General features: G+C 60.4%; 1 protein-coding gene across 2 annotated transcripts in view; it reads right to left on the reverse strand.

The window, feature by feature from the left end:
- Positions 1-596: 596 nt before the first annotated feature.
- Positions 597-10810, reverse strand: part of MECR (mitochondrial trans-2-enoyl-CoA reductase) — a 28148-nt gene continuing 17934 nt past the window's right edge. For both annotated transcript variants that reach the window (XM_006164589.2, XM_014582545.2), the window contains 6 exons: positions 6419-6521; positions 5599-5701; positions 4750-4823; positions 2405-2465; positions 2225-2297; positions 597-904 (listed from right to left, as the gene is read on the reverse strand). In XM_006164589.2, coding sequence (XP_006164651.1) covers positions 747-904; positions 2225-2297; positions 2405-2465; positions 4750-4823; positions 5599-5701; positions 6419-6521 — 572 coding nt within the window. In that variant the 3' untranslated portion in view covers positions 597-746. The remainder of the gene's footprint in view (positions 905-2224; positions 2298-2404; positions 2466-4749; positions 4824-5598; positions 5702-6418; positions 6522-10810) is intronic.

A 10810-nucleotide genomic window follows, 5' to 3' on the forward strand; every position in this document is an offset into this window, starting at 1 on the left:
CCCCGGGTGCCCCCCCCCCCCCCCCCCCCACCCTGCCACCCTTCTGAGCAGCTGCAGCTGGGCGTCCTGCCCCTGGCAGAGCAGCAGCCGGCGGGGGAGGGAGTGAGTGGAGAGGAGTCAGGCCAGCCTGCCTGCCTGCCTTCCATGCCTCAGCGTTGGGTCTGCCTCCCCTTCCACGCTCCTGGCTTGTGCATCTGAGGGCAGCAGCCCGCCAGGCTCACTGGCCTGTAGCTTCCAGCAGCCAGGGGCTTTGCCTTCAGGGTGGTCAGGAAATGACGCAGGGGACAAATGAACAGTAGGGAGGGAGCCTCTCACTGCTGGGAGACAGGAGGCAGGCGTGACTGCGCTGGAGAGAGGGACTTTTTCTGTTTTCCTTTAGCTTCCACTATAGGGCGTGTGTACTTGCTGGAGAGAGACAGAAGACTGGGGAAGTGAGAAATCACCCCCAGGAGGATGGCCACACTGCAATCCCTTTTCGGGATTTTGGGCTCACACACACGTGTACTGTGGTTTTTCAAGCTGCTGGGTCCAGGACTCCAACCATGTGGTCAGCCTTGTGGGATCCAGGTGCTGGCCAGGTAACTAGTTTTAAGACATATTCTAGGAAGTTCAGGCTTTATTAGACACCCTTGGCTGTCTGGGGAAAGCCAAAGTGGGCCGGGAGAGGTCTAAGGAGCCCAGCAGTCTTGGGAAGGCCGCTGGCTGAGGGGCCTGGGACCAGTCCTGCTGATCCGCCTCCTGGACGGTCACATGGTGAGAATCTGCTTTGAAGACATGAAGGGCTTCCCTGCGGACTCCAAGGCTCGCTGGTAGTCCTGCAATGGGACCTCGGAGCAGGCAGGGGCTGTGAGCTGGCCTCGGCCGATGAGGTCACACAGTGTGAGGATCAGCGCCTGGAACTCGGCTGTGGGAGGGTAGTCAGATGGGCCGGTCAGTGCTGGGACTTGGCAGGGTGTGCGGGCTGCCCCTGGGGGCAGGAGGTGGCACCCAGAGCCCTGGCTCTGCCCAACACAATGGCTGGGCAGGCAGCAGGGTGCCCCACACCAGGATGGAGAGCCAGGGTGTGGATGGAGAAATGTGGGGAGCAGCCCTTGGGCCCATGGCAGGCAGGGGCCACCCTTCAGAGGATGGCTCTGATGGCTCTGGCCCACAGGACCTGACGGGTGTAGCTGGGCAAAGGTGGTGGGAGGGCAGGGAAGCCCGAAGAGGCACAGGGAGGGAGCTGGCGCCTGGCACCTCGCTGATGTGGGGACCCGTGCACTCTGCTTAGAGAAAGGCACTTTGCTGGAGAGCCTGGGATCCCTGGGGCCCCAACCTGAGGCCAATCTCCTGCCAGGAGTCCAGCAGGAAGGTGAGGAGCCCTGGACCTGAGGCCCCTCGGCCTGAGGACACCGAGCTCCTGCCGAGTCTGCTGCAGTGTGGGAAGGTGAGAAGCCCAGGCTCGGTGCAGAGCTGGTTCTGCTTAGACACAGGCTCACCCGACACTCAGTCTGGCCCGCCTTCTGCTTCCACACACCACACGGCTCCCAGACTGCCCTCAGATAGTCTGAACTCCTCAAAACCGGTGAGAAGGCCTTTTATCTGGACACGGCCCACCTGCCCACTTCCCAGCTGCAACTCAGCCCCCGCGCTGGTCCCTCAGAACCACTCGGGCCCGGCGCACGGCTCACTGTCTCTGACAGCCTTGCATGAGCGTTTCCTGCCTGGGGCACCCCCTTTATGGGACCGCGTGCTGCCTTCACCAGGAGTGCCACGGCCAGCTTCTCAGCCGGACTCGCACCCTGGGTGCTGTCACGGGGAGGTGTCCTGGCCGAGGGCTGACGTGCTCACCACCTGGCTGTGCGGCCCCTGGTGGAGGTGATGCAGGGCAGGCTACTTGAGCATGCTACACGTGGGGCCTGCCTCCTGTCACACCGGGCTAATGAGAGCTTAAACTGCACGGTGTCTCAGTCGAGGCAGAGGCCTGGGTGCCTGGCCCACAAGTGGAGGCAGGATGTGCCGCAGGCTGGCTGTCCCCCAGGGCACCACTGGCTCCTCGGAACAGGGCAGTGCCTGTCTTCTGGATGCAGCAACCCTGAGGACGGCTGGATAGCTCCAACCACTGCTTGCTAGATACTCTTAGCTCGTGGGGCGGAGGCCAGTCACCTCCTGGGCAGGGTCACTGCAGCCATTCCTAGCAACTGCCCTCTCCTGTGCCCTGGCACGGAGGCCGTCCTCCACTCACCTGGACTGTGGTCCTTTTTCCACTGGGACAGCCAAAAGCCCCGGAGTTTGAGATCCTTAAAAATGAGGAGGCCCTGTGGACACAGGAAGGACACACTGAGGCTGAGGGCGGGAGTTTCAGGTGTGCTCAGGGTCCCGATGTCCCCTAGGCTGGGGCTGGGCCTTCCCCCTGCCAGCTTACCACAGAGGCTACGACGGGCTGCTTGGCCATCCCCCCGTAGGTCACCATGGTTCCTCCAGGCCTGAAAAGTCCGAGAGAAGAGTGGGCGCAGGCGGGGACAGCCCTTGACCCCCACCTGCTTCTGTCCCAACACTGGTTCCTAAACCCTGTTCTTGGAGGCCTTGGGACAAGTTCCCAAAATACAGATCCCTGGGCTTGACCCAACTTCAGGAATCAGGAGCATGTGTGTGCATGCACACATGTGCACATGTGCATACACACGTGCACGCGTTCTCTCTCCAGATGACATGGCTGTCCGGCCAGGGCAGGAACCCCTGGCAGCGCCCACTCTGTAACTTGATTAGGGCTGAGGCCAGACGGGGAGGCCGAGCCTGCCGCGGTGCTGGGAACTGGGCAGGGCCGCGAGGACCAGCCTAGACCTTGCCTCCCTCTGCGGATGCTGGTTCCCCAGGTGGAGCCACGTGGTCTACACAGGCATGGCTCACCACAGGGATCTGGCCAGTCCCTGCCCTCAGCCTCCCATGCGCTGGCCAATGCCAGCCAGGCCACTCTGGTCGGTTTTTCTGGATGGCATGTGTGCTCACCAGAGGCAGGGGGAGGAGAGCACCTGTGGGAACTGGTCACACTGCACCCCTTCTCTCTCCCTCAGGGATGTGGGCACTTGGTGTTTCTCCAGCACCCAGTGTGGGGCTCAGGGTCCGACCGCCTTAACCAGCCGGCAGAGCTGGCCAAGGCTAGTAAAGGTTCGTAAAGTGAGTTGGCTACAGCTTCACACGCCTGCCTTGACCTGTGTCTCCACCTCACGCCCTGGCCCTTGGAGGAGTGGATGGTCAAGGATCAACGGGGCACATCTGAACAGAAGGAGCTGCTGGGCCAGGCAGGTTGCAGGGTCCTAGGTGTCCCTGGCCGCTGCCTGGTCTGGAAAGCAGCTCTGGGGGCACATGCTGTCTGTACCCTTGCTGTGTGATCTCATCCCGGCAGCAAGCCTTCGCCAGGTGTCTGCTGCACGCCAGGCCCAGTTTAAGCATTTTGTGTGTGGTGTCCACGAATCCTTGTAGTAACCCCAGGGAAACACTTGTGTCTGGACTTTTTTTTTTTTTTTAAATTTCCAGAGGTTGTGTGCGTTTGCTGGAGAGACAGGGAAAGTAAGAAAGCACCCTCCTGGGGGATGGTCACATGCAATCCCTTCTCCTCCACCTCTCTCCTTCAGGACTTTAGGTGCCTGTGCGCACACATGCCCACTCGGTCTGGGGCACGACAGTAGTCGGCCGCGTGGGATCCAGCCACCTTAACACGCCACCTGCTGGTCTGGGAGCTAACACGCCATCCTCAAGTTGCAGATGAGAGAGCTGAAGGCCACCCCTCGTGTGTGCACCACCTGAGCGTCCTCGAGATTAACCTTCAGAGACACGAGGGCTTCTATCACTCAGTCTTAAGAGATGAAGAAACTGAGGCCTGGGTGACTTTCAAGTGTCACAGGCCCACACTAGGAAGTAGAGCTGGGCTGGAACTGGGCCACTCCGACGCCATGCCCACATCTGTAACCACCGCATACGTTTGCTTCCTCCCACCAAGCTGCCCGGTGTAGGGCCAGGGGCGTGCTCCCGAGTCACACGAACGCGGGTCCAGCCTGGCTCTTCTGCTGCTACACCTTGGAAGGGTGTGTCCCTCTCTGGGGTGCGTTCTTCATGTTAATCGGAGGTTGGAAGTGCACCCTCGTCGAGGTTGCAGGGGAGGGCGTGGCAGGTCCTGCGCAGCCTGGAGACCCCTGGCGCTCCTCACGGCAGCCCTGGCTGTCTCAGCCGTCTCGGACCGGGGGCTGCTGAGCACTCAGGAAACTGTGTTGAGGGAATCGACACTGCCAATCAAGCCTGCCTGAGGTGGGCAGCGTCCTCGCAGGCGCTGCTAGCTTGGGAAGTTGGCATTAAAGGAAGAACAGGTGGCCGTGCCCCATGCCCACGCTGTCTAACCCCGCTCCCTCGATGCCCACCTGTCCACGTATGGCTGCGTGCTCAGCACAAGGTGAGCTCCCCAGCGAGAACCCACCATTAGCATGCATACAGATGGTGAAAGCTAATCGGCTAAGACCCCCTTGGTGAGGAATCCATGCCCATGCCTACCCACACAGAGCTGGGCACCCTACCGCTGGGGTCCCTGGAAAATGAAGCTGGGTGGGTGTCCCGGCTGCCGCCAAGGCGGAGGCTGAGGAGTATGAGCCTGAGAGCTGGCAGCTCTGCTCCTGGTTTCCTGCCCAGCGTCATGCCGACTGGCCATAGCCTGCCCTGGCTCCCAGGACTCGGTCCTTCCCGACAGTCCGGCAAGGCCAGCAGGGCCAGGGGACTCACGCCAAGTGCCGCAGCAGCTCCGTGGAGCTCTTGCCTCCCACGCAGTTGAGAGCCAGCCGCGGCTGGGGGACGTCCTGGAAAACAAGGGACGCAGTGAGGCCTCTGCGGCTGGACGGGCTAGGCCACGTGGCGCGCCCAGGTGGGAGTGCGGCCTCCCACTTCCCTGCCCAGAAACAGCCTTTCTTCTCTAGCAGCTGAACCCGCCACCTCAGGACTCGGTTCACGCCCGCCTCCTCTGGGGAGACCAGGAGCAGCTACCGCAGTCCATCCGGCCTCTCCGAGTGCTCCTCAGCTACTTGGGACCCAGCCGAGGCAGGCGTATGGACCCACTGCTTCAGAAAGGTGTGCGGGAGGCGTGCGAGCGGAGTGAGCGCGGGGCTCCTTGGCATGCTCGCTGAGAAGGCTGGGGCAGCGGTGGCCTCCGCTGAGCGTCCAGGGGGCTGAGAGGCTTCGTGCCCAGAGGGTGCGGGCTGGCCCTGACTTGGGTCTCAGCAGGGTCCTGTGTCCGTGCTGAATTTTTCTGGTGGGGATGGTCAGACCCCATGCGCCGGGTGCTGGAGACGCGCTCCCCGCCGTGCGCAGTGTGCTCGGGTCCTTCCTCCCCGGGTTGCGTGGCCCACCGCAGATGTTTAAAGCTGTCACACACGGGGCTCCAGACCTGGGTTCTCCTGCCCCCCGCACCTATGTGCTCAGTGCATGTGTCCCCTGGCTCAGGGGACTGGCTTCATCCCCCCAAGGAGGGGCAAACGGGCTCTGGCCACTGTCAGCAGGGCGACCCGCATTCCCACTGTGGCTCTGCGTTGTCCAGAAGGTGGGAGGTGGGGGGCACGGGGCACTGCCCCCAGGTACCTTCAGGAGGTCTGCCGTCTCAGGCTTCCTCAGGTCTTCCTCTGTGATGACGTGCTCCGCCCCCAGATCCTTCAGCCTGTCAGTCACCTTCTGGATGTCAGGTCTGGAAGGGCACAAGCCGGGCCATCACGCCTGCTGGCTCTTCCCTGAAGGGTCCTGGGGGAGCTCCGCCTGCAAGGCCGTCCCTGTGTGGGGTCCCTCCTCCCCCTGCAAGGAGCTCTTCACGGGTGCAGGTGCTCCACTCAGGGGTGGCCCTGGCTCCTGGCCCAGGCAACTGGGCCCATCTGTGTGACCACGCTGGGACGTGGAGGCCCGAGTGAGCATGGACTGTCTACTAGGACAGGCTTGGCAGACATGGCACGTCTGTGGGCACGAGACAGCATGGGAAGAGAGGCGTCGGGCCCGAGGCCTGTTCTGCCTTGCCCATCCTGGGCAAGCTTCCTCTCTGAAACTTTTGTTTCCTCATCTGCAAAAGACGGCGCACCCGCCTGGCCCCCTTCACACCCTGCACCCAGGAACCACATAAACACGAAGGCCAGAGGCCGTGGGGCAGCTCGGGAAGAGCACTGCCACGCGACATTTCTGAACATGGGCCGTGGCTTTGAAACTGGGTCCCCCAGGTGGAGTCTCCAGCTCCCTCAGCTGCCCAGTGGGGTGGCGTCCCCTCTCTCCTGCCCCTCCACATCTCAGAGGTCCGCTTGGCCCACAGCCACCTGAACCTCACACCTCTGTCAGCTGCCTCCAAGTTCCAAGAAGCAGAAAAGCGGCCGCGGCCTGGGCAGGGTGCCCTTGGTGGGGACGGGGCCGCGGGGCGACATACCTGCCCCGGAGCACGTTGATGGTACGCAGGCCCCGGGCGGCGGCGATCTGAATGACTGCCTGGCCCACGCTGCTGTTGGCCGCATTCTGGATGACAGAGTCCCCTGCAGGGCCAGGAGACCTGGTCAAGGCGGCAGGTCGGCCGGGCCTAGGCCCCACTGGGGCCTCCTGTCGGGTAAGGAGCAGCGTCCTCGGGCTCACCTGGCGTGGGGCCTTCCCAATCCCCGTGCATGCCCTCTGTCCTCCTCGTAAAGCATCCTGAGCTCTGCCGAGGCTGTCCCCGTTGCCCTCCTCTCCCCCTTGCCAAAATTCGGCCCTTGGAAGTGCAGCTGGGCGTGGCTCCCTCGGCCTTCCCCAGCGGCCTGTGCCAGCGCACACCTGGCTGGCCGGCCTGCGCAGTCCTGCTGTGGACTGGGGAAGCGCCCGTGCTCAAGGTGGTTTTCAAGCCACCAGGTCTGAGACTCAGACTGCAGTCAGCTATGCCAGCTGCTGGCCCCTGTCTTATGTCTTAACTAAAAGGTTGGAAATTAAAAGAGTGAAGATAGCTTACATGGGTTGTCAGAAGTCATGTCGCAGTTTTACATAAAAACGTGTCGCGACTTTTCCATGACTCAGAACACGGACGTGAAGGAAATGTGTTTGTGCAGCCGTGCAGGGTGTCTGTGCTTTTAGCTAAGTGTTATGAAAAAGCCAGAAAGCTAGAGAGATCTGGACCAGCAGATGGCGTAGTGGTTATGTCACTGGACTCCCATGCAGCTGACCATGATTCGAGTCCTGGACCCAGTGGCTTAACATTCACTCCAGGTACATGTACGCGTGTGCCCAAGACCCCAAGAGACCAGAAGAGAAGGGATTACAGTGTGGCTATTCCCCTGGGAGGTGATTTCTCGCTTTCTGTCTGTCTCTCTGGCGATGATATGCACCCTATAACAAAAATCTCTCTCTAAAAAAAAGTTAAAGTTCATAAAGTTGGGACCAGTAGCGGTGTGGTGAAGGTGCTGGACTTCCATGTGGCCAACCACGATTTGAGTCCCAGACCTGGTGGCTTGAAAATCATGCCAGGCACGTGTGTGTGCGTGCCCAGAGGAAGGGGCAGGATGGAGGAGAATGGACCGTGGCCTGACCATCCCCCTCGGGGTTGGGGGTGGTTCTTCACATCCCCTCTCACTGTCTCTGGAAGCCCACATGTCCTAAGGCACAAACCTTAAAAGCAAAGTTCCCAGGGGCCAGCAGGTGGCGCAATGGTGACGTTGCTGAACTCCCCTGCAGGCCACTGCAGTTCAAGTCCCGAACCTGGTGGCTTAAAACGCACATTGGGAGTGTGTGCACGTGTGCCCGAAATCCTGAGAGGAGAATGGAAGAGAGGGGGGCCATCCCCCCAGGGAGCGATTTCTCACCTTCTCTGTCTCTCTGGTTAAGTGCACGCACTATAGCAAAAACCTCCCTTAAACAAAACTCACTAGGTCAGAGCTACTGGGAACTAAGGTGCCGTTGGAGAGAGGCCCGAGGTGTGCAGTGCAGCCCACGCGCGACTGCAGGGTGCAGGGTCCGCCACTCCCATGCACCTCCCAGTCCCACCGGCTCCACCCGGGAAAGCACCCTATATGAGGCTTTTTTTTTAAAAAAAAATTACTTTATTTTATTTATCATCATTATTTTTCTGTTACAGGGCACATGTGCTTACCAGAGAGAGAGAGAGGGAAAGTGAGAAAGCAAAGCTGTTAGGTCGGGATTCAAGCCACGCTTGGCCATGTGGAAGTGCAGTACCCTAACCGCCAGGCCACCTGCTGGCCCCACATGGCACCTCTGTGAAACCCCTATACCACATATTGCTACCAGATCCTTCCAACGTTCACACAGGTTGGATGCACAGACCCACCCCCGCGTCACGGCTGCCACACACTCAGTACAGGGACATGCCTGCACACGTGGCCTCGGCGTGTGGCAGGACTACCATCTGGATGTGGGTAGGCTGCTCTTAGACGTCTGCACAATGACAGAGGTGCCTAATGATGCATTGCTCAGAATGTGTCTCTGTCGCACGCCGATGGCTGTCTTGAGCTGCACATCTGTCTCTATCAATAACTTGCAGCTTCTTGAAGGAAAGTGCCAGACCTAGACTCCTCCACGCTGTTTTTTTCTTTTTTTTTTTTTGGAGAGGTTTTTGCTCTAGGGCGCGTGCGCTTGCCAGACAGACAGAGAGAGACAGAGAGACAGAAAGTGAGAAATCAGACCCAAGGGGGATGGCCACTCCACAATCCCTTCTCCTCCATTCTCCTCCCAGGATCTTGGGCACGCACGCACATGTGCCTGGCATGAGTTTAAGCCACCGGGTCCAGACTCGAACCAGTTGATTACATGGGAGTCCAGCGACAAACCATTACGCCAACTACTGGTCCCTCTTTTATTTTTTAAGAGTTTTTTTTTTTTTTTTTTTTTCTATAAGGTGCACTCACCAGAAAGATAGACAGAAAGCAAGACATCACCCCACAGAGGGGATGGCCACACCGCAATTCCTTCTCCTCCATTTTCTTCCTGAGATTTTGGGCATGCACACACATGTGCCCAGCGTGAGTTTAAGCTGCCGGGTCTAGGACTTGAACCACAGTTGATGTGGGAGTTCAGTGACATCATGCCATTGGCTGGTACCGTCACGCTGTTTCTTATGGGCGCACTGCTCTGAATTGGGGCTGGGGCTGTCCTGGAGGAGCTGGCAGCCTTGAGACTGGCTCCTGGACACAGCTGTGGGCAATGGCCAGGTGGAGCCTTGGAGCCAGCTGAGAGGCCAGGTGGCATGCTAGGGAGTGTGAGCTCAGGAATGAGGTGGACCTGGGTATGAGTCCCAGCTTCCTGGACTGTGATGAGATGAGATGGGGCGAGTCACAACCTCTTCCTTGTAAGACAAGAACGCCAGGTGCTTGTCAGGGTAGACATGGCAGACACACCATATCCGTGAAGTGCCAGAGAGGGAAGGCAACAGTGAGAGCGCCTTCATGGGGCGTGGTTCTCCCTCTCCCCGGGACTTCAGGCACTGCCTAAATGACCCATGGGTGTCCTAAGCCACTGGGGCTGGGACTCCAGCAGTGCTGCCATGTGGGACCCAGCTCCCTTAACTAGGAGACGGGGCTGCTGGCTGGCCCACTGTTTTTTCCCCCCAATTTTGCTATAGGGCATGTGCGCTCACCAGAGACAGCCTAGAGAGCGGGCGAGAGACCACCCCCCAAGGGGATGGCCACGCCATTCTCCTCCATTCTCCCCTTGGGATTTCAGGCATGCACACGTGTTCTTCAAGCCCCAGGTCTGGGACTGGAACCACGCAGTCGGCCTCCTTCGCCATGCCCCTGGCTGGTCCAGGCCGTAGCCTCCGCCTCCCTCCTCCGTGAGGGACAGAGGGCGCACCCCTGCTGCCACCACCCGGATGATGGCTACGTGCACAGGGTGCTCGGCGAGGTCTCCGGGTGCAGACCGGAGTCTTCCACAAAGTCGCCTCTCAGAGCGTAGTCTGCGCTCCGTGCCACCAGCTAGCCCCCAGGAAGGGGCTTCGGAACTTTGACGGCTGAAGCTAGAGACAGGGCGTCCTGGAAGAAGGTCCGGTCCTCTCCCTGGGGTCCGAACACAGTCGCGGAGCTTGCTTGAGTTACAGGCAGAGGCGGCCGGCCTGTAGAGCAGGGCTTACGTGCTGTGCGTGGAAGGGTCGCTCCCATGTGGCCGACCACAGTGCACATCCCAGCCCCAGCAGCTTGACAAACATGCCGGGCACACGTCTGCGCCTGCCCAGAATCCCCAGGGGCTGGAGAAACGAAGGGAACATGCCTTCTCCCATGCCTTCTGGCAGTAACAAACAGAATCGAGACCAGAATAAAGCCAACGGCATCGCAAACATACATTCACACGTGCATGTCCATGGGACTAACGGAGAGCGTGGGTCTCACCTTGGGGCTGGCTGCACATCCCCGTAACCCTGACCAAGCCAGGGACCACCGCACTCACGGGTGGGAGGAGAGCTTGGCCCATGGCAGTTGTGGCCTGAGGGGACGAAGTGACAAGGGTGGCGGAGGGTCCGCCATGGCAGGGGTCCAGTCTCCCACCCTGGTGGCCCAGCCAGGCCTCAGCAGGGATGGCCAGCCGCCTCACTTGGCCCCACTCCACCAGCACGAGAGCACAGCGTGCAGGCCAGCGGGGGTGAGCACCCTTGGGGCAGCCCTCAGACAGCTGGGGTGAGTTGGTATAAAGCTGGTCCAGCCCACGGAGGGCTAATGCTGTGCTGGGCTCAGGGGGAGCCCTAAGAGGGTCCCCAGCAGGACCGAGCCCCGGTTGGCGACCAGCGAGTGAGTGGCCACCATGGGTTTTGCCTCTGTCCCTGTCTCGCTCTCCCACTCCCTCACTCCTGCTT

Source organism: Tupaia chinensis, unplaced genomic scaffold, assembly GCF_000334495.1.
Source record: "Tupaia chinensis unplaced genomic scaffold, TupChi_1.0 Scaffold143646_1, whole genome shotgun sequence".
Classification (NCBI taxonomy): domain Eukaryota; kingdom Metazoa; phylum Chordata; class Mammalia; order Scandentia; family Tupaiidae; genus Tupaia; species Tupaia belangeri.